Below are 22591 nucleotides of genomic sequence, written 5' to 3'. Positions count from 1 at the left end.
CCCCGTTTCTCCTCCCCTCTGAAGAACACATGAGTCCCATTAGTGCTTTACTGTCTGGGCACACCATTAAAGCCAGGATGTCAACCTCTGTTACTGAGCCTGTCTCTCTCTCTAGAGGCTCATGAGATGGACATGACAAAACCTCTCATTTCATTCGGCTGAAGGGACAGTAACACTACAGGTTTCCTTATGCTGCATCAGCTAAAACTGTGGTTCAGTTAATGGTGAGATGTGCTTTGATGTTATAGTGCTAGAGTTTGTGAGAAGCCTTAACTGCGTTAAAGTGTAAACACTAAACAAAGTGTAAACACTAAACAAAGTGTAAACACTAAACAAAGTAAACACTGACATCATATCAAGTAAGGCCATCTTTAAGTAAGGCAAGGCCATCCTCAAGTAAGGCAAGGCCATCCTCAAGTAAGGCAAGGCCATCAAGTAAGGCAAGGCCATCCTCAAGTAAGGCAAGGCCATCCTCAAGTAAGGCAAGGCCATCCTCAAGTAAGGCAAGGCCATCCTCAAGTAAGGCAAGGCCATCATCAAGTAAGGCAAGGCCATCATCAAGTAAGGCAAGGCCATCATCAAGTAAGGCAAGGCCATCAAGTAAGGCAAGGCCATCAAGTAAGGCAAGGCCATCCTCAAGTAAGGCAAGGCCATCCTCAAGTAAGGCAAGGCCATCCTCAAGTAAGGCAAGGCCATCATCAAGTAAGGCAAGGCCATCATCAAGTAAGGCAAGGCCATCATCAAGTAAGGCAAGGCCATCATCAAGTAAGGCAAGGCCATCATCAAGTAAGGCAAGGCCATCATCAAGTAAGGCAAGGCCATCAAGTAAGGCAAGGCCATCATCAAGTAAGGCAAGGCCATCCTCAAGTAAGGCCACTTTATAAAGAGTACATCATGTCTTTGTTTCTACTGGAGGGCATAATATGCATAATAGTCAAGAGGCAGCTCTGCGTAACCTCCACCACACCTCATTGTGAAACACACTTACAGAAAAAAGCCAAATTGAATGAATCTCATAACAAGGGCTAGATGAAAATCGTTTTCAGTTCCTTTTGAAGATCTTAAGGGCTGTGCGTGCAGGGTTTAGCCTCCTAGCACTCAATTTTTAGAGGTTAAACAGCTGACTCAGGACCCTGTGCAGCTGGCATATGTCTTTCCATTAAAGTGAGCTGGATAATTAATAATAGAAGTCTGAGAGACGTTCCCCCTACAAAAGGCAACATTCTGGCCCCCAGCCTAAACCAACAAAGGGAAAAAAAACAGGCCTCTCTGCAGGCCAAAGCAAGCCTCCAGATGGGGCTAAGGCACAGTTGGAAGGCTGTGGACAAAGAGGGAGGGGAGAGAGAGGGAAAGATAGGGAGAGGTAACATGAGGGAAACTATCGGGATGAAGGAAAGACAGGAAACCCAGACTGAGAGGTGAAAATGGAAGTGCTCATGTTGATGCTGGCCGGAAAGTGTGCATGCATGTGCATCTCTGTGTGTGTGTGTGTGTGTGTGTGTGTGTGCATGTGTATGCATATGCATGTGTAAGTTGGTAACTCACCGCTTTCGCTCTTATCGATGACGTCCACCAGTTCGCCGGCCTGCAAGCTGATTTCCGCTGGCTCCTGCTTCTCATAGTTGGCCACCACCATGTACTGCTCCAGTAGCATAGGATCTGCACCATCCAAGCCTGGGGTTGATGGGAAAAAACAAGCTGTCAGCCAACTCCCGGGCATGGGTCCGCGAGAGCGACCGCCGGGCACCCGCTGTGCCATAGGCCAATTTGTCAGTAGACCTTAGCCAATGGGAACACACGCTGGGCTCAGTGCATCTTCCCAAGAGTCTGGCCATATAGCTGGATCCCCCACCAGCCCAAAATCAGGGGCAGTGGAGAGTCTAAAAAGAAAACTGAAAGTCCCCCCAAAAACATTAAGCAGTTAGCTGAAGAGAATCCATTCTATGATGTTGGGGGGCCTCATCCATTGTCCAAACTTGAGATAAAAAAATTGGAATAGATGGATTTAGGTAGAGAAAGAGAGAAAGGAGAAAGAGAGGAGAGCAATAGCGAGACAGAGCAGGAGCAGCAGCAGTTTATAGATGGGACAGTGGAGTGGGATAGAGGAACGGTTTCCCCTGGAAAATAAACAGACTGCTAAAAAGCCTCCTTCTCCTCCTCGTTGGGGCTGGAGGAAGAGTAGGGGGGTTGTGTACGCCAATCATAAGAGTCGACACCAGAGGTCTTAAATAGAACCAGATGAGTGGGCTGGAGTTGAGCTCAGGAGGCCAGGCCTCGGCTGCTGTGAAACACTAGAACACAGGACTTTCATTCAGCTTGGCCAATGGAAAGCTTCTTTCCTGCCCTCTCTGGGTTAACCATCTAAGCACCAGAAATGACTTCATTTTGACAATGTTGTTCAACAAGACCATAAATGTATCACTTCAAACATCCAAGAATGTGTCACTATTATAGATGAGGTTGCTCTTACACTGTGATGGCAGTTTTGCGGGGGTTTATTTCATATATCTGGCTTTTAAACAAACTGTGCAGTCCATGTTGCATTGCATTGGTGTTTATTTTATGAATCTCATACCATAAACCAGTTTGAACCAGAGGCTTGTACCAGAGGATTGTACCAAAGACTAAAGCACACTTAATATGCACGGACAGGTATTGTAAAAATATATATATATATATTTTTAAATAACCTAAACTTCAAAAGGAAAGATCATTGGAGATAATTCTCATTTTCAAAAACGAAGCACCTGTTGCATGACTTCAAAACAGGAAAGAAAATCTTCATAAAAAATTTGACCCACATACCACTGTACACTGAATCTTAAAAAGTAACTCCAAAACATCTCCAGCTGCAGAGAACCCAGTTTAGGAGCAGAACTAACATGTCAGCTGTACCCTAGAATCAGAGACTGCTGAGATTGAGTTCACACATTACTGACGGCTCAGACGGGTCACAGAGTTCCATGAAATAAATAAAGTGTCATAAAAAGAGGAGAGACGTGATTCACATATCACACAGAGTAACAACACAGTATACAGCACATACTACGTTATCAGGATGAAAAACCAGGATATCCTTTGGCCTAAACTCCAAGCTGCTTCAAGGCTTGCCTGAGTAAACAGATGTATAGTTTAACTGCTAACAGACAGTTCAAGTATATGGATACTAAAACGGAGGATACAAAGAAAATGCAATAACATTGTCAATATACTGTTTCTCTCTTAGCTGAAATCAATTACAGTATTTAGTGAAAAATAAATGAAATAGCGGAGTTCCTGTCCCACATAAGAGAAATGTATACCAAACAAAATGTTAAACTAGATGAAGCCAAATGCTTCTAAATTAATAGATTATTCAACCTGTGGTAAACTCAGTGTCTGGAACATTGTAAAGAGAGCTTTATCTCAGACAATGGAAAATAGTGTAGCATGATTCCAGTCCAATAAAGAAGATTAGATAAGAAGTGATTGAGACTGCTTGGATTAAGCTGCCAGTGTAAAAGAGAGGACCTGATGACAGCTGCCAGACTAAAGATGAACATTTCCGTAAATTAGGATTATATTCACATTCTAGCAGAAACATCAAAACACTAATAAATCAACCGGATGAGCTCAGCTTCAATAGCATCCAAAATACTAACCCTGCCAACGAGTGAAGTTGAACCAGAGTGGTTCCTTTTGTGGTTTACATTGCTTTCTCATTATTCGCACAGAGTTATTTTCTCACCGCGAGGTTGGGCGCAGAAGCATTGGAAAGTTAATATTAGTTGAACTTTGAGTGCAGAACACTCAAGGCATTTTAATAACCTGTCGGTAATTGTAAGAAAGATGGTGGAAGACAGAGGCAGATGAATCCCATCTCTTAAAATGTTTGGACACCATATTGTTAAAAAAAATTAAAATAGAAACAAGTTCATGATGTCATTTCCTGGTGAATATATACAGTGGCTTGCGAAAGTATTCACCCCCTTGGCATTTGTCCTATTTTGTTGCCTTACAACCTGTAATTAAAATAGATTTTGGGGGGGGGGTTGTATCAATTGATTTACACAACATGCCTACCACTTTGAAAATGCAAAATATTTTTTCTTGTGAAACAAACAAGAAATAAGACAAAAAACAATAAACTTGAGCGTGCATAACTATTCACCCCCCAAGGTCAATATTTTGTAGAGCCACCTTTTACAGCAATTACAGCTGCAAGTCTCTTGGGGTATGTCTCTATAAGCTTGGCACATATAGCCACTGGGATTTTTTGCCCATTCTTCAAGGCAAAACTGCTCCAGCTCCTTCAAGTTGGATGTGTTCCGCTGGTGTACAGCAATCTTTAAGTCATACCACAGATTCTCAATTGGATTGAGTTCTGGGCATTGACTAGGCCATTCCAAGACATTAAATGTTTCCCCTTAAACCGCTCGAGTGTTGCTTTAGCAGTATGCTTTGGGTCATTGTTCTGCTGGAAGGTGAACCTCTGTCCCAGTCTCAAATCTCTGGAAGACAAGTTTCCTTCAAGAATTTCCCTGTATTTAGCGCCATCCATCATTCCTTCAATTCTGCCACCCCCATGCTTCACTGTGTGGATGGTTATCTCGGGTTGATGAGAGGTGTTGGGTTTACGCCAGACATAGCGTTTTCCTTGATGGCCAAAAATATCAATTTTAGTCTCATCTGATCAGAGTACCTTCTTCCATATGTTTGAGGAGTGTCTCACATGCCTTTTGGCGAACACCAAACGTGTTTGATTATTTTTTTATGGACACTCTTCCATAAAGCCCAGCTCTGTGGAGTGTACGGCTTAAAGTGGTCCTATGAACAGATACTCCAATCTCCACTGTGGAGCTTTGCAGCTCCTTCAGGGTTATCTTTGGTCTCTTTGTTGCCTCTCTGATTAATGCCCTCCTTGCCTGGTCCGTGAGTTTTGGTGGGTGGCCCTCTCTTGGCAGGTTTGTTGTGGTGCCCTATTCTTTCCATTTTTTAATAAGGGATTTAATGGTGCTCCGTGGGATGTTCAGATTCTGATATTTTTTATAACCCATCCCTGATCTGTACTTCTCCACAACTTCATTCCTGACCTGTTTGGAGAGCTCCTTGGTCTTCATGGTGCCGCTTGCTTAGTGGTGTTGCAGACTCTGGGGCCTTTCAGAACAGGTGTATACATACTGAGATCATGTGACACTTAGATGGCACACAGGTGGACTTTATTTAACTAACTTTGTGACTTCTGAAGGTAATTGGTTGCAAAATATGTTATTTAGGAGCTTCAAAGCAAAAGGGGTGAAAAGATATGCACGCACCACTTTTCAGTTTTTTTTATCACTTCACTTCACCATTTGGACTATTTTGTGTATGTCCATTACATGATATCCAAATAAAAATCAATTTTAAATTACAGGTTGTAATGCAACAAAATAGGAAAAACACCATGGGGGTGAATACTTTTGCAAGGCACTGTATATATCGATCTATATACAGTATATCTTCCAGGCCTGCTAGCTGTCTGAATCGCCGTGTCTCCAGCCCGCCCAGCTACTCACTGGACCCTATGATCACTCGGCTATGCATGCCTCTCTCTAATGTCGCCTTCTGTACCACCCCATCGACGGCGGGATTGTGCGATAAATCTCCTGGTAGACACAGCACTTCCCAGGAGTCACGTGTATCCCCTGTCACAGGAGGAGAGGGCGGCTCTGTCTCTGAATCCCTGAGGCAGGGGTACATTCGGCCCTCCACTTCACCTGCCTCCTCAAGTTGATTTTTTGTGAAGAAGAAGGATGGAGGTCTGCGCCCGTGTATTGACTATCGAGGTATCAACCAGATCACTGTTAGGTACATTTACCCGCCACCTCTCATACCCAGTTCGATTGAGTCAATGCACGGGGCGCACTTCTTCATCAAATTGGATCTCATGAGCGCTTACAACCTGGTGCGTATCCGGGACGGAGATGAGTGGAAGACAGCTTTCAGTACCACCTCAGGGCATTATGAGTACCTCGTCCTGCCGTACGGTTTGATGAATGCTCCATCAGTCTTCCAGGCCTTTGTAGACGAGATTCTCAGGGACCTGCACGGGCAGGGTGTAGTGGTGTATATTGATTACATCCTGATATACTCCGCTACACGCGCCGAGCATGTGTCCCTGGTGCGCAGGATGCTTGGTCGACTGTTGGAGCATGACCTGTACGTCAAGGCTGAGAAATGTCTGTTTTTCCAACAGTCCGTCTCCTTTCTAGGGTACTGCATTTCCACTTCAGGGGTGGAGACGGAGAGTAACCGCATTTCAGCCGTGCTTAATTGGCCGACTCCCACCACGGTAAAGGAAGTGCAGCGGTTTTTGGGGTTTGCCAACTACTACCGGAGGTTTATCCGGGGCTTTGGTCAGGTAGCGGCTCACATTACCTCACTGCTGAAGGGGGGACCGGTGCGTTTGCAGTGGTCAGCTGAGGCGGACAGGGCTTTTGGTCAGCTGAGGGCTCTGTTTACCTAGGCTCCCGTGCTGGCTCATCCGGATCCCTGTTTGGCGTTCATAGTGGAGGTGGACGCGTCCGAGGCTGGGATAGGAGCCGTGCTCTCTCAGCGCTCAGGTACGCCACCAAAGCTCCGCCCCTGTGCCTTCTTTTCGAAGAAGCTCAGCCCGGCGGAGCGAAACTATGACGTGGGGGTCCGGGAGTTGTTGGCTATCGTCAAGGCCTTGAAGATGTGGAGACATTGGCTTGAGGGGGCTAAACACCCTTTTCTCACCTGGACTGACCACCGCAATCTGGAGTACATCTGGACGGCGAGGAGACTGAATCCTCGCCAGGCAAGGTGGGCCATGTTTTTTACCCGTTTTGTTTTCACCCTATCCTACAGACCAGGTTCCCAGAACGCGAAGGCAGATGCACTGTCCCGGATGTATGACACGGAGGAGCGGCCCATGGATCACACTCCCATACTCCCGGCCTCTTGCCTGGTGGCACCGGTAGCTTGGGAGCTGGACGCGGACATCGAGCGGGCGTTACGTACAGAGCCCACTCCCCCCCAATGTCCAGCTGGGCGTCTGTACGTTCCGTCTGCTCTCCGCGACCGTTTGATCTATTGGGCTCACACGTCACCCTCCTCTGGTCATCCGGGCATCGGTCGGACAGTGAGCTGTCTTAGTGGGGAGTACTGGTGGTCCACTTTGGCTAAGGATGTGAGGGTTTATGGCTCCTCCTGCTCGGTGTGCGCCCAGTGCAAGGCCCCTAGGCACTTGCCCAGAGGGAAGTTACAACCCTTACCCGTTCCACAACGGCCGTGGTCGCACCTGTCGGTGGATTTCCTAACGGATCTTCCTCCATCACAGGGTAACACCACGATCCTGGTCATTGTGGATCGGTTTTCTAAGTCCTGTTGTCTCCTCCCTTTGCCCGGTCTCCCTACGACCCTACAGACTGCGGAGGCCCTGTTTACACACGTCTTCTGGCAATACGGGGTGCCTGAGGACATAGTATCTGATCGAGGTCCCCAGTTCACGTCAAGGGTCTAGAGGGCGTTCATGGAACGACTGGGGGTCTCGGTCAGCCTTATCTCGGGTTTTCACCCCGAGAGTAACGGGCAGGTGGAGAGAGTGAACTAGGATGTGGGTAGGTTTCTGCCGGGGGAGTGGGCGGCGTTCGTGCCTTGGGCAGAGATGGCCCAGAACTCGCTCTGCCACTCCTCCACTAACCTCTCCCCCTTCCAGTGTGTCCTGGGGTACCAGCCGGGTTGTGCCTTTATTTTTGAGTAAAGTACGTTGCTCACTCATTTTGCTCTCCTGCGCCTGACTTCATGCACCAGCTACACACACCTTCTGACAACTCCAATACCTTGACTGTTGTCCTTAAGCCATTTTGCCACAACTTTGGAAGTATGCTTGGGGTCATTGTCCATTTGGAAGACCCATTTGCAACCAAGCTTTAACTTCCTGACTGATGTCTTGAGATGTTGCTTCAATATATCCACATCATTTTCCTCCTCACGATGCCATCTATTCTGTGAAGTGCACCAGTCCCTCCTGCAGCAAAGCACCCCCACAACATGATTCTGCCACCCCTGTGCTTCACGGCTGGGATGGTGTTCTTCGGCTTGCAAGTCTCCCCTTTTTTCCTCCAAACGTAATGATGGTCATTATGACCAAAAAGTTGTATTTTTGTCTAATCAGACCAGAGGACATTTCTCCAAAAAGTATGATCTTTGTCCCCATGTGCAGTTGCAAACCGTAGTCTGGCTTTTCTATGGTGGTTTTGGAGCAGTGGCTTCTTCCTTGCTGAGCGGCCTTTCAGGGTATGTCGATATAGGACTCGTTTTACTCTAGATATAGATACTTTTCTACCTGTTTCCTCCAGCATCTTCACAAAGTCCTTTGCTGTTGTTCAGGGATTGATTTGCACATTTCGCACCAAAGTACGTTCATCTCTAGGAGACAGAACACTTCTCCTTCCTGAGTGGTATGACGGCTGCGTGGTCCTATGATGTTTATATTTATGTACTACTTTTTGTATAGATGAAATTGGTACCTGCAGGCGTTTGGAAATTGCTCCCAAGGATGAAGCAGACTTGTGGAGGTCTACATTTTTTTTCTGAGGTCTTGGCTGATTTCTTTTGATGTTCCCATGATGTTGCCTTGAAATACATCCAAAGGTACACCTCCAATTGACTCAAAATGATGTCAATTAGCCTATCAGAAGCTTCTAAAGCCATGACATAATTTTCTGGAACTGTGCACCATCGTGCGCTATCGTGCATAAATATATTTAGTCCCCCTACACCAAACGCGATCACGACACGCAGGTTAAAATATCAAAACAAACTCTGAACCAATGACATTAATTTGGGGACAGGTCGAAAAGCATTAAACATGTATGGCAATTTAGCTCGTTAGCTTACATTTGCTAGCTAATTTGTCCTATTTAGCTAGCTTGCTGTTGCTAAAAAATTTGTCCTAAGGATATAAACATTGAGTTGTTATTTTACCTGAAATGCACAAGGACCTCTACTCCGACAATTAATCCACACATAAAACGGCCAACCGAATCGTTTCTAGTCATCTCTCATCCTTCCAGGCTTTTTCATCTTTGAACTTATATGGTGATCGCATCTAAACTTTCATAGTATTACCACGACAACCGGCAACAAAGTTTGTCTTTCAATCACCCACGTGGGTATAACCAATGAGGAGATGGCACGTGGGTACCTGCTTCTATAAACCAATGAGGAGATGGGAGAGGCAGGACTTGCAGCGCGATCTGCGTCAGAAATAGAAAGGAGTGCTATTTTAGCCCTTGGCATCGCAGACGCTCGTTGGCACTCGCAAGCAGTGTGGGTGCAATAATTGAATAACATGGATTTCATGTCGCGCACGCGACGTGTCCGGTCTGGTCAGCATGTAAGGGCTGTATGCAGGCTGTATGTGTCGTGCTTAAGAACAGCCCTTAGCTGTGGTATATTAGCCATATACTACACCCCCTTGGGCCTAAAAAATAAACAAATAAATAAATAATAAATAAATATATTTTAAAAACTCAACAGGGCGTGATCTGATAAAACAGGAATCCACGCAAAACGACGTGAAGTGATGTTTTTGAAACATGCTTCTTCTCTTGTTGGGCAGGGAGGGGTGTGCGCTGTGCGAATGAGTAAAGACTTTGTCAACACACTCAGTAGGTCCCAAAAACAAAAGCTAATATTTCAGCCCCTTTCAGGAAATGAAATGTTTTGCATCAGCAGGAAGAACAGGCTAGAACAAGAGTCACTAAGGTGAGAAATATTAAGAGGGAAAGCCTAAGACGTTGTAGGGTAGAGCTAAAATAAGGCCTTCATCTGGATACCAATTCAATTATTTTTTTAAACTCTAACCATTCCACAAAGACAAATGTAGATTAATATGAAATTCTATGTTGGGTGAAATATGCTTCATATCATAATACTTCCTTCTACCCTGTCTCCAAACTCTGTAGCTGTTGTATGCACATGTGATTTACAGTAGGTATGTATTCCAACTCCATCATCTGAGGGCATGAAATTAGATGCGGTAGATTAAATCAATTTGATCGATTGGAGGAGGATGGTTTAGTGTGCTGCAAGTAGTGGCCACACTAGTGTTAACAAACTGAGCCTGTTAGGAGAGAAATCCTGCTTTTACCACATATGATTGATATCAGTTCCCCCACCCTTCCTGGAATTTCAGAATATCAACAACTTTAGTGTCTAGACTCTTGACTACTGTGTTTACGTGCGTGTGTGCCTGCCTGCCTCCTAGGATGCCTGCGGGCATCGCCCCATATGCACAGCACATATCTATAACCCTTAACATTTTATATTTGACACCAGACTTTTGAAATAGCCCTGTTAGACACTCTCTGTTTACATCTCACCTCACTCAGATTTATACTTGCACTTCCTGCTCCCAGCCCTGCTCTCCCTCCTTCCCAATCCCATTATTGGTCCCGTCCAAAACAGGACGAAAGTTGGGAGCGTTGCAAGAATGCATCTTGGGGAGGAAACAGGGGAGGTTGGGAATTGGGAAGTTCTGTTGGTTTGGGTCAGGGGATTTATCCTCCTTTGTTGTCAGGGTTCCTGATCTTACTCTGGGTCTGGTTAGAGGGAGGGCTGGTGTGACACTGGCATGATGAGGACCTTTTGATTTCACTGAAGCTGATTTAGCAGAGAGATGGAGTAGATCTAAATCTGGTCTTTGGATCGTCAGCTGCAGTTGTGTGGGTGGATAAGAAGGGGATACTGAGCGGTTGTTCAATGCAGTTTACAGATGCTTTCACTTAGTCACTTTGTTAAAACTATCTCTAAAAAGGATGTGGAATGTGTACCGTCAGACAACACACAAGTAAAACCCTGCATAAAGGGAAATAAACTGCACATGGGGTTCTAACCATATTGAGCAGCTCATATTCAAAATCAGATATTGTATAAGGACATAAACCTATGTAGTAACACTATATTGTAGGTGTCCTTATGTATGCATTCATAAAGCCCTTATAACAGCTATATAAGACATAACATTAGTCATAAAGTGACATAAGTAGTTTTATATTGTTATGAGTAATGGCATAAGATGTTATAAAACTAGTTATAACGGGTGTTATAGATGACTGTTGATCCTGTTGTCATATGCGCTAATGTCAACTGTTAATAACAGCTGCTATAACAGAGCCTGAATCACAACTAATGTAATATGTTATTACATGCTACTTAACAGTCTATACATACCAGATGATATAAACAGGGTGTTATGTAATTTACCAACATCTGTGTCACATTATTACATTAAATGGAATGATGGGCATTCATAACCATGTAATATGCCCTTATAGAGTGTGCACAGAAACCTTCAATAAAGTGACATTAATTTGAGGTGTTATAAAACAGTTATGAATGTTCTTGTACGACAGCACGAGTTGAGAAACACAAAACTTGAACATTCAAAGGATCTCAAAGCAGCATGGGCAAACAGTACATTGACTCCAACATAAACGTCTCAATATACAATTCGCAGATGCAGCTACGTTATAAAGTCTTTATTGATTGTTAATGATTCATCAGACAACTGGAGTGTCATGTGTTCTTGCCACATATTGACACTCAACAGCTGTTTAGCATTGAAAATCATCAGGCAGCCCCTTTGCCTTATTTTGTGTCTGTTGGTTTCCTAACATGTATTTTCTGGCACACACTGGGTATTATGAGATGAAGACTCGATTGTTTTTCACAAGTGCTCCAGCTAGCTGCCTGCTACAGGCTTAGGATGGGTTGGTTCCTTGTTGAGGCAGAGGTGACAATAGTCCCTAGCTTGGCTCTAGAACTCATGATGGTGTTAGCTACTTCGGCAAAAAGTCACAAACTGTCAGTGCACACATTGACTTTGTGGTTTAAGATACTTGCCTGTTTATAATGCAGTTCTGCTACTGCTGTGTGTATTTTAGAGTTAGTTCAGCCAAATATCCATACAGTATCTTTATAGAAAAACATAAGAATGGTGCAAATGTTTGCCTCGCATTGTCTAACCCGTAAAAATGTAATTATAAAAATGGTAGTTTCACTCGAGTGAGATTCAGTTAATTCAATCTTTCAGATGGTATTGGCCTTGCAGCATGTCAATAAAAGTCCTGTGTCTGGGAGGCAGCATGAGCCAAAAAAGCTCAGTATGCAATGGCTTATCAAGCAAGGGGAGTGTGATTGCTGAAACAGCCCACAGTTGTTTATGTGGTAGAGAAGCACACATTCGTCATAGAGATTTTAGCCTGGTGCAGGAACTCTTTGTCAGTTCCCCTTCTCACACACACACACACACACACACACACACACACACACACACACACACACACACACACACACACACACACACACACACACACACACACACACACACACACACACACACACACACACACACACACACACACACACACACACACACACACGCTAGCTGGCCCCTTACCCGTGCGCCCCTTGACACTTCACACACACCCCGATACTCCCCCTGATACTCCTCCCACCCCACCCTACCACCCGTCACACACAATTCCACTCCCTATATGCCCCTGAGCCCCCCAGCTCAAATAAAGCCAGCATGGCTGCGCACACTCCCCCAGTCCGTGCGTAACACTTGCCACGTAAACCTACTCTCCTCACATGCACGGAGCCCCCAAGCGCTCTTACACTCTCTCCCACTCTCTCTCTCCCTCCCCAACTCTCATTCTCGCTCTTGCTCTCATTCTCTCTCACGCTCTCCCTCTCCTACTCTCTCTCTCTACTCAGTCCTGTTATCCTAACACAGTAAAGCTGCTCAGACAAACAGCTCATTTTATTCACTTGTGCTCAGTTGTACAAGTTTAAGTTAAGTGTTCTTTTAGTAAATAGGGTTTCAGCCTGAACTGTTCTCTGTCATAGTTACTTCAAAACAGTTTCCAAACAGTGTGTTCACTTCCAAACCATTTTCCTTGGAGACACAGCAGATCTAGCGAAAACATTCAGGTCTTACTTCTGAGTAACCTCGTATTGTCTATCAATAGCATTACTCTATGTGCTAGTCTAGTTGTGCTGTGCCCATGAGGAGTTGACCAAACCACACATGCTTAGGCAGCCACCCAGGCTGTACTGTATGCTGTCTATGAAGTTATTGAAGAGAACAATAGACAGAAAGAGACGTCCTGCAAACAGTGCTAAGATATATACCTGGAGAACTAGTAAGGTACTGTATGTCCTGTTTTGACCCATAGAGAGCAACAGATCTACAGAATGAAGTGGACTCAACAGGGAGTGGAAATCATCCAACTGAGAACCCCATAGGGCCCTTGATTTGATTGTAAGGGAGGTCACAGTTGGAGAATAATTACTGAGATACAGGCCAAAACCTTACCGAAACCACATGAAGGAGCAAATCCTTGGGCAAATCATTTATTCGTAACTCAATAGTGGTTTTCAGGGACAGCTTTTCTTTATCTTAATGTCATAATCTATGGAGTAAATCCTTTTTTGCTCCTAATCAGGGACCCAGCGGTTCATCTATGGGCAATTTCACCAGTCCATAATAAATAACGGAACTTGAAACTTTTGAACACTGAATAAACATTGAAGAAATTCAAGATAGCTGGCGGGTGTATGAGGGAATGACAAACCACACAGAGAGAGAGCGAGAGCGAGAGAATGGGGCAGTCATCATGACGATGCTATGAATGACTGATTGTCTACGTCAGAGTATAAGACAGAGCTGTTCAGATAGCCTGTGATTTCTGCAGAATGTCCATGCCAGGTAAACAGTGGGAACCAGTCTGGCTAAACCATGCAGTAACCACCAGCAGTTTTGTGGCCTGGGGCAACATTTTCCTGTTAGGGCACATTTTCCTGTTAACCCTAACTCTAAACTCTTAGGAGAGACCAACACCATGTAATTATGGGGACCTTAAGCTGCAGCTACAGCAAAAATTCACCACAGACTTGCACAGTCTCTTTGCTGTTTTGGTTTAATAAAGTAATACTAATATCTCAGTGCAGTTAACCCTGTTTCTTGGTGTGCAGGAGGAAGATTTCAAAAGTAGATGTCCAGTAAGGCTAAGCTATAGAAGCCTTGATTAGAGTCGTATGGCAAAATATCAGCATCTTGAGAGATTCCTCCAAGGCTTTCCATCTTAATTTAAAAGATGGAAAAGTATGTTTACTATTACAAGAGACAATAAAATAGGACCATTTCATTAATTAATCATTGTTTGTCTACTGTAACTATTCAAAATGTATCGGAAGAGCAACTTTTACAACTGTGGATAAGCTATTATTCCAGCCTCCGATTCCTGGAAGAAATACAATATCTAGCACAGTCTGAACATAGGCTACGACAGAGACACACGCCTGAAATAAGGCAAGCTTTCCATTTCCTTATGTCAATGGAATTCACTGTTACGTAAAGGCACAATACCATAGAGTGTAGAATAAAATTAGGTTGGAGTCTCATTTCATTTGGTGGCAACTTCATTAGGTTGCCAGGAATGTGTAATTCAGCTGTACTATTTAATGCATAATACTGTAGGTCAGGGGTATTCAACTCTTACCCTACGAGGTCCGGAGAATGCTGGTTTTCTGTTCTACCTGATAATTAATTGCACACACCTGGTGTACCAGGTCTAAATCAGTCCCTGATCAGAGGGAAACAAAAAAATGCAGTGGAAATGGTTTGGAGGTCCAGAGTTGATTTTGAAGGCTTCAGGTGTAATGTACTATTCAAATAATTGTAGTCAAATTCATGGCAACTTCATGAGTTGTTGAATCTTCATTTTTTTCACCTGGTAGTACTGAGCAATTTGTGCTTTTTGAGGTTGGTTCGGATTTGTTTACCACATTTTTCTCCAGGTTTCGATAATGTTTTAAGACATTGTGGGTTGAATGCTGTAACAGAGAATAAAACAATTAATACAAATTCCATGATGGTGTCACGCCCTGACCATAGAGAGCCCTTGTTTCTATGGGGTAACATCTGATAGCAAGAACTGGCAAATCTGGTGCAGTCCATGAGGAGGATATGCACTGCAGTACAGCTGGTGGCCACACCAGATACTGACTGTTACTTTTGATTTTGACCCCCCCTTTGTTATGGGACACATTATTCAATTTCTGTTGGACACATATCTGTGGAACTTGTTCAGTTTACGTCTCAGTTGTTGAATCTTGTTATGTTCATACAAATATTTACACATGTTAAGTTTTCTGAAAATAAACGCAGTTGACAGTGAGAGGATGTTTCTTTTTTTGCTGAGTTTATAAGCCATAAAATGCACGTTCTCCCTACTTCCACTCACAATACAACCAGCACTGCAGCTGCAATGAATGAGTTTAGCATTCATAAGTTTGCTTTGTTATTATCAGCGGCTTGTGTCTTTTCTAATATCAAGGAATATTTAACTTTCTCTGAATTGGTGCATGATACTGCTATACTCATTCACTGTAGCTTTAGTGATTGTTGTTGCTTGAGTGGAAGTAGGGAGAACGTGCATTTTATGGCTCATAAAAGTGTCGAACAAAGTGTTGACAGTGCTGATTAACAACTTAAATATGAACTTACTTGTAAAAACAGCAGCTCTTTGCTGTATTCATTGAGAGTCTCTCTAGTCATGGTTTTAAAAGTTTTGAAATCATACAGCATCCTTTTTTTATGTCTCAAGGAAACTGCAGAAACTGTGATCTGCGCTATCTGATTGACTAGTGGTAGGCCTATAGGTGCACCTGATTTGCTCTCTGGGCCTGCCGGGTATGCAGAGTTCTACCTTCAGACACATGAAATGTTTTAAAAAAGGGAACACTTTGCCTTCCCAGCGTTAAGCCTGCAGAATCAAGTGTGCCTACCGCCAACAGCACTGAATGAGAAAACGCAAGGCTTTATCGTTGTTTTTTACAGAAATGTTTGGTGATTGACTACGAATGCCTTGGAGATCGACCAGTTGATCGCGATTGACCGGTTGGTGACCACTTTTCAGGTAGAGATACCTTGCCAGGCAACTGCTTTCTATTCCTCTCGATCATGCGTTCTCTCTTCTCTCCGTCTCTGTGTCTGCTCCACACAGACCGGACAAGTAGGTGGGTGCACAATGGATTATGGTCATTGCAGTTAATTACCACGTTGTTTAAGCTAAACTATGTAGAATAATGATTGGCCCGTTAGAAACTACAACTCCCTACTACATTGCACAGTTCAGGATTGATCTGAGTGATCTCTAGAGAAACTGCGTATTGAGCACACAGAAGAAAGAAAAACTAAATGGATTTAAAATAATTGAATGGACTTCAGTAAATTGTTTAAAAAACTAAAAGTAACTGAAATTTGGGTTAATTGCTCAGAACTATCACCTGGTAACATCACCTGGAGTCTAGAATGCTGGTGACTCAAGTACGCACACACACACGGTCATGCTGCAGATGCACAGCTGCTCCACCAGCCCCTCTGAATCCTACGTATAAACCCATCCACGGCCATATGCCCATGCACTGAGCCCACTCACCGTCCAGACAGTTCGCACCCAACCCAGGCACAGCATAGCTGTACAAACAGGTGCTCCTTCCCACCCAACGCTGTTTGCTTAACCCTTTCATCACAATAAGCCGTGTTGGATTTGGCTGTGTACATTAAGCAGAGACTTGATATGTTATCGTGATCCGAGTTGGTCTTAGTATACACTTATGACGTTATAGAGCTTTCTTCAACGGTCTATAGATCTTTGCTCAGTCGGTGGAAAGGATATGGACTCCCAAGAAATGCTTTGTTACCGTTTGCCTGTTTGATACAAAGACATGTATGCCTACACACACACACACCAACAGAGATATGCACGCACACACCAGACAAATGTCAAAAATGTACTTAGAAAAATCATCACATAGGCTACATGACCTGTTCCAGGTAACTGGATAACCAACCAAAGTCATACACTACTGTAATAACTTAAATCGAAAAAGAACGCACTACCACTGAAAACACAATTACAAACAGGACTCCATGCAATGCAACTGACCGGAGCAGAGTCGATGCACTTCTATGTGAGTGCTGGTCAATATAGAGAGAAATTAGGTGACTTGTCTTACCTGACTTGCGTTTGGTGGATCCCCCATAGTCCCTGCAAAAGAAACAACACCAGAGAGTCATGGTCAGTGTGTGACAGGGAGCCAGGTCAGAGCAGGAGCATGCTGTCCTACACAGGACTCTGTACCCTACCAGCTACCAGCCAAACCCTCATTAAGAATGCACACACACAGACAGGCACCCCACATGGAGCATGTCAGAGAGAGAGGGAGAAAGATTGAGGGAGAGAGAGGGACAGAGAGGGAGAAAGAAGGAGAGAGAAAGACTAGTCTGTGGCGACCTAAATGCCAGAACTGGACAAGAACCTGACACCCTCAGCACACAGGGGGACAAACACCAACCTGGTGGTGACAGCATTCCCTCCCCCATATGCCCCTCTAGGCACAACTACGACAACATAACCAACAAAAACAGGTCACAACTCCTGCAGCTCTGTCACACACTGGGTATGTAGATAGTCAATGGTAGGCTTCGAGAGGACTCCTATGGTAGGAACACCTATAGCTCATCTCTTGGAAGTAGTACTGTAGACTACTTTATCACTGACCTCAACCCAGAGTCTCAGAGTGTTCACAGTCAGCCCACTGTCACCCCCATCAGATCACAGCAAAATCACAGTCTACTTGAACAGAGCATTACTCAATCATGAGGCATCAAAGCCAAAGGAACTAAATAATATTAAGAAATGCTATAGATGGAAGGAAAGTAGTGTGAAAACCTACCAAAAACAATCAAGCAACAACAAATTCAATCCCTTTTAGACAACTTCCTGGACAAAATGTTCCACTGTAATAGTGAAGGTGTAAACTTGGCAGAAGAACACCTAAAACAGTATATTTTACCTTTCAGCTTCCCTATCAAATCTAAACATTTCAAACAGAAAACCTTAGAAAATTAACAAACATTTTTAGAGGAAGGCCCTAAAAAATTGTCAAAGACAAGTTGTCAGCCACCCTAGTCATAGAATGCTCTCAATGCTACCGCAAGGCAAGCGGTGCCAGAGCGCCAAGTCTAGGGCCATGACTCCTGAACCGCAAATCCAATGGCTACGCAGAATATTTACATTGTCCCCCATTTTACGCTTCTGCTACTCTCTGTTTATTATCTATGCATAGTCACTTTAACTCTACCGACATGTATACTAACTTTCAAAAGTTTGTGGTCACTGAGAAATGTCCTTGTTTTTGAAAGAAAAGCATTTTTTTTTGTCCATTAAAATAACATCAAATTGATCAGAAATGGGCCTCCCGTGTGGCGCAGTGGTCTAGGGCACTGCATCGCAGCGCTAGCTGCGCCACCAGAGACTCTGGGTTCGCGCCCAGGCTCTGTCGCAGAATTGGCCTAGCATCGTCCGGGTTAGGGAGGGTTTGGCCAGTAGGGATATCCTTGTCTCATCGCGCACCAGCGACTCCTGTGGCGGGCCGGGCGCAGTGCACGCTAATCAAGGGAGCCGGGTGCACGGTGTTTCTTCCGACACATTGGTGCGGCTGGCTTCCGGGTTGGAGGCGCGCTGTGTTAAGAAGCAGTGCGGCTTGGTTGGGTTGTGTTTCGGAGGACACATGGCTTTCGACCATACGGGAGTTGTAGCGATGAGACAAGATAGTAATTACTAGCAATTGGATACCACGAAAATTGGGGAGAAAAGGGGGTAAAATTTAACAAATAAATAAATAAAATAAAGAAATTTATCAGAAATACAGTGTAGAAATTGTTAATGTTATAAATGACTATTGTAGCTGGAAACGGCTATTATTTGTCATTTTTATTTTTTACTTATCTATTTTTTTTTACTTATTAACACTTATTTTTGTTAAAACTGCATTGTTGGTTAAAACTTCTCTAGGGTAGGGGGCAGCATTCGGAATTTTGGATAAAAAGTATGCCCAAATTAAACTGCCAGCTACTCATCCCCAGAAGATAAGATATGCATATTATTAGTAGATTTGGATAGAAAACACTCTGAAGTTTCTAAAACTGTTTGAATCATGTCTGTGAGTATAACAGAACTTATTTAGCAGGCGAAACCCAGAGGACAAACCATTCAGATTTTTTTTTTGAGGTCACTCTTTTTCAATGGATTTTCATTGGGAATCCTGATTTCTAAGGGACCTTCTTGCAGTTCCTACCGCTTCCACTGGATGTCACCAGTCTTTAGAAATTGGTTGAGGTTATTCCTTTGTGTAATGAAGAAGTACGGCATCTTGAACGAGGGTCACTCGAAGTGTCCTGTTTGTTAGAGGCGTGTGACCAGAAAGCTAGCTACAGTTTGTTTTAATCCTGTATTGAACAAAGATCATCCCGTCTTCATTTTTATCGATTATTTACGTTAAAAAATACCTAAAGTTGTATTACAAAAGTAGTTTGAAATGTTTTGGCAAAGTTTACAGGTAACCTTTGAGATATTTTGTAGTCACGTTTCACAATTTGGAACCGGTGTTTTTCTGGATCAAACGCGCCAAATAAATGGACATTTTGGATATATATTGACGGAATTAATCGAACAAAAGGACCATTTGTGATGTTTATGGGACATATTGGAGTGCCAACAACAGAAGCTCGTCAAAGGTACGGCATGAATTATATTTTTATTTCTGCGTTTTGTGTCGCGCCTGCAGGGTTGAAATATGCTTCTCTCTCTTTGTTTACTATGGTGCTATCCTCAGATAATAGCATCGTTTGCTTTCGCCGAAAAGCCTATTTGAATTCTGACATGTTGGCTGGATTCACAACCAGTGTAGCTTTAATTTGGTATCTTTCATGTGTGATTTAATGAAAGTTTGATTTTTATAGTAATTTATTTGAATTTGGCGCTCTGCATTTTCTCTGGCTTTTGGCCAAGTGAGACAGTAGCGTCCCGCCTAAACTCAGATTTTTGGATATAAATATGAACTTTACCGAACAAAACATACATGTATTGTGTAACATGAAGTCCTATGAGTGTCATCTGATGAAGATCATCAAAGGTTAGTGATTAATTTTATCTCTATTTCTGCTTTTTGTTACTCTTCTCTTTGGCTGGAAAAATGTCTGTCTTTTCTGTGACTTGGCTCTGACCGTTTGGTGTGCTTTCGTCGTAAAACCTTTTTGAAATCGGACAATGTGGCTGGATTTACAACAAGTGTATCTTTAAAATGGTGTAAAATACACTAGCGTCCCACATACCCTAGAGAAGTTAAGGGCTTGTAAGTAAGCATTTCACTGTAAAGGTCAACACCTGTATTGGGCCGATGTGACAAATAACATTTGATTTGATAAAAATTTGAACAATGACAAATGGTTTGATGAAGAATTCAAAAAACCTTAGAAAGAAATTGAGAAACCTATCCAACCAAAAAACTTACACGGAACCCAAACCCAGCTGTGCGTGTGCGCCATTGTGCATAAATGTATTTTGTCCCCCCACACCAACACGATCACGACACGCAGGTTAAAATATCAAAACAAACTCTGAACCAATTATATTAATTTGTTGGACAGGTTGAAAAGCATTAAACAAGTATGGCAATTTAGCTAGCTAGCTTTCCCGATGCTAGTTAATTTGTCCTATTTAGCTAGCTTGCTATTGCTAGCTAATGTATCCTTGGATATAAACATTGAGTTGTTATTTTACCTGAAATGCACAAGGTCCTCTACTCTGACAATTAATCCACACATAAAATGGTCAACCGAATCATTTCTAGTTCTCTCCTCCTTCCAGACTTTTTCTTCTCTTGACTTTATAATGCGATTGGCAACTTTTATAAATTAGGTGCATTACCGCCACTGACCTTGTTCGTCTTTCAATCACCCACGTGGGTATAACCAATGAGGAGATGGCACGTGGGTACCTGCTTCTATAAACCAATGAGGAGATGGGAGAGGCAGGACTTGCAGCGCGATCTGCATCAGAAATAGAACTGACTTCTATTTTAGCCCTTGGCAACGCAGATGCTTATTGGCGCGCGCGAGCAGTGTGGGTGCAATAATTGAATAACATAGATTTCTACATTTATTTTGCAATGCTCGCGCACGCGACGTGAGTGGTGTAGTCAGCCTGTTAGAGACCCAGAAAACCTGAGCCTACGCCTTCACTATGGGGAATCACTAAAACAATACAGAAATAAACTACAGAAAAAGAAGGAACAGCACGTCAGAAATCAGCTTAATGTAATTGAAGAATCATAGACTAACCACTTCTGGGAAAATTGGAACAACAACAACACGAAGAGTTATCTATCTAAAATGGAGATGTATATGTAAACCACTTCTCCAATCTTTTTTGTGGTGTAAAATACTTGTATGTTTGAGGAATTTAAATTCCTCAAACTATACATGATCAAATACAAATCTTAGAATCAACTATTAAAGACTACCAGAACCAACTGGATTCTCCAATTACATTGAATGAACTACTGGACAAAATACAAACCTTCCAACCCAAAAAAGCATGTGGTGTTGATGGTATCCTCAATGAAATGATCAAATATACAGACCACAAATTCCAATTGGCTATACTTAAACTCTTTAACATCATCCTCAGCTCTGGCATCTTCCCCAATATTTGGAACCAAAGACTGATCACCACAAACCACAAAAGTGGAGACAAGTTTGACTCCAATAACTACCATGGGATATGCATCAAAAACCACCTTGGGAAAATCCTCTGCATTATCATTAACAGCAGACTCGTACATTTCCTCAGTCAAAACAACCCCAAAGCCATGGGGTGAGACAGGGATGCAGCTTAAGCCCCACCTTCTTCAACATATCAACGAATTGGCGAGGGCACTAGAACAGTCAGCAGCACCCGGCCTCACCCTACTAGAATCTGAAGTCAAATGTCTACTGATGATCTGGTGCTTCTATCCCTAACCAACGACGGCCTACAGCAGCACTCAGATCTTCTGCACAGATTCTGTCAGACCTGGGCACTGACAGTAAATCTCAAGACAAAAATAATGTTGTTCCAGTTGCTAGGACCATAAATAAAAATTCTATCTAGACACCGTTGCCCTAGAGCACACAAAAAAAACAGCCTAAACATCAGCGCCATAGGTAACTTCCACAAAACTGTGAACGAGCTGAAAGACAAGGCAAGAAGGACCTTCTATGCCATCAAAAGGAACAGAAAATTTGACATACCAATTAGGATCTGGCTAAAAAATACTTGAATCAGTTATAGAACACATTGCCCTTCATGGTTGTGAGGTCTGGGGTCCGCTCACCAACCAAGAATTCACAAAATGGGACAAACACCAAATTGAGACTCTGCATGTAGAATTCTGCTAAAATATCCTCAGGGTACAACGTAAAACACCAATAATGCATGCATAGCAGAATTATGCCGAACCCACTAATTATCCAAATTAAGAAAGAAAGAAATTAAGACCCAACCAAATAATGAGAAAACAAAAAGATAATTACTTGACACATTGGAAAGAATTAACAAAAAACTGAGCAAACTAGAATGCTATTTGGACATAAACAGAGAGTACACAGTGGCAGAATACCTGACCACTGTGACTGACTCAAACTTAA

At 43.2% G+C, this 22591-nt stretch overlaps 1 protein-coding gene across 2 annotated transcripts in view; it reads right to left on the bottom strand.

Annotated features, from left to right (window-relative positions):
• LOC139562111 (SH3 and PX domain-containing protein 2A-like) overlaps positions 1 to 22591 on the bottom strand; it is a 109477-nt gene that overhangs the window by 60236 nt on the left and 26650 nt on the right. For both annotated transcript variants that reach the window (XM_071379462.1, XM_071379463.1), the window contains exons 6-7: positions 17077 to 17108; positions 1546 to 1674 (exon numbers count right to left, since the gene is read on the bottom strand). In XM_071379462.1, coding sequence (XP_071235563.1) covers positions 1546 to 1674; positions 17077 to 17108 — 161 coding nt within the window. The remainder of the gene's footprint in view (positions 1 to 1545; positions 1675 to 17076; positions 17109 to 22591) is intronic.

Source organism: Salvelinus alpinus, chromosome 32, assembly GCF_045679555.1.
Source record: "Salvelinus alpinus chromosome 32, SLU_Salpinus.1, whole genome shotgun sequence".
Lineage (NCBI taxonomy): Eukaryota > Metazoa > Chordata > Actinopteri > Salmoniformes > Salmonidae > Salvelinus > Salvelinus alpinus.
This window is presented reverse-complemented; position numbering and strand designations above follow the sequence as displayed.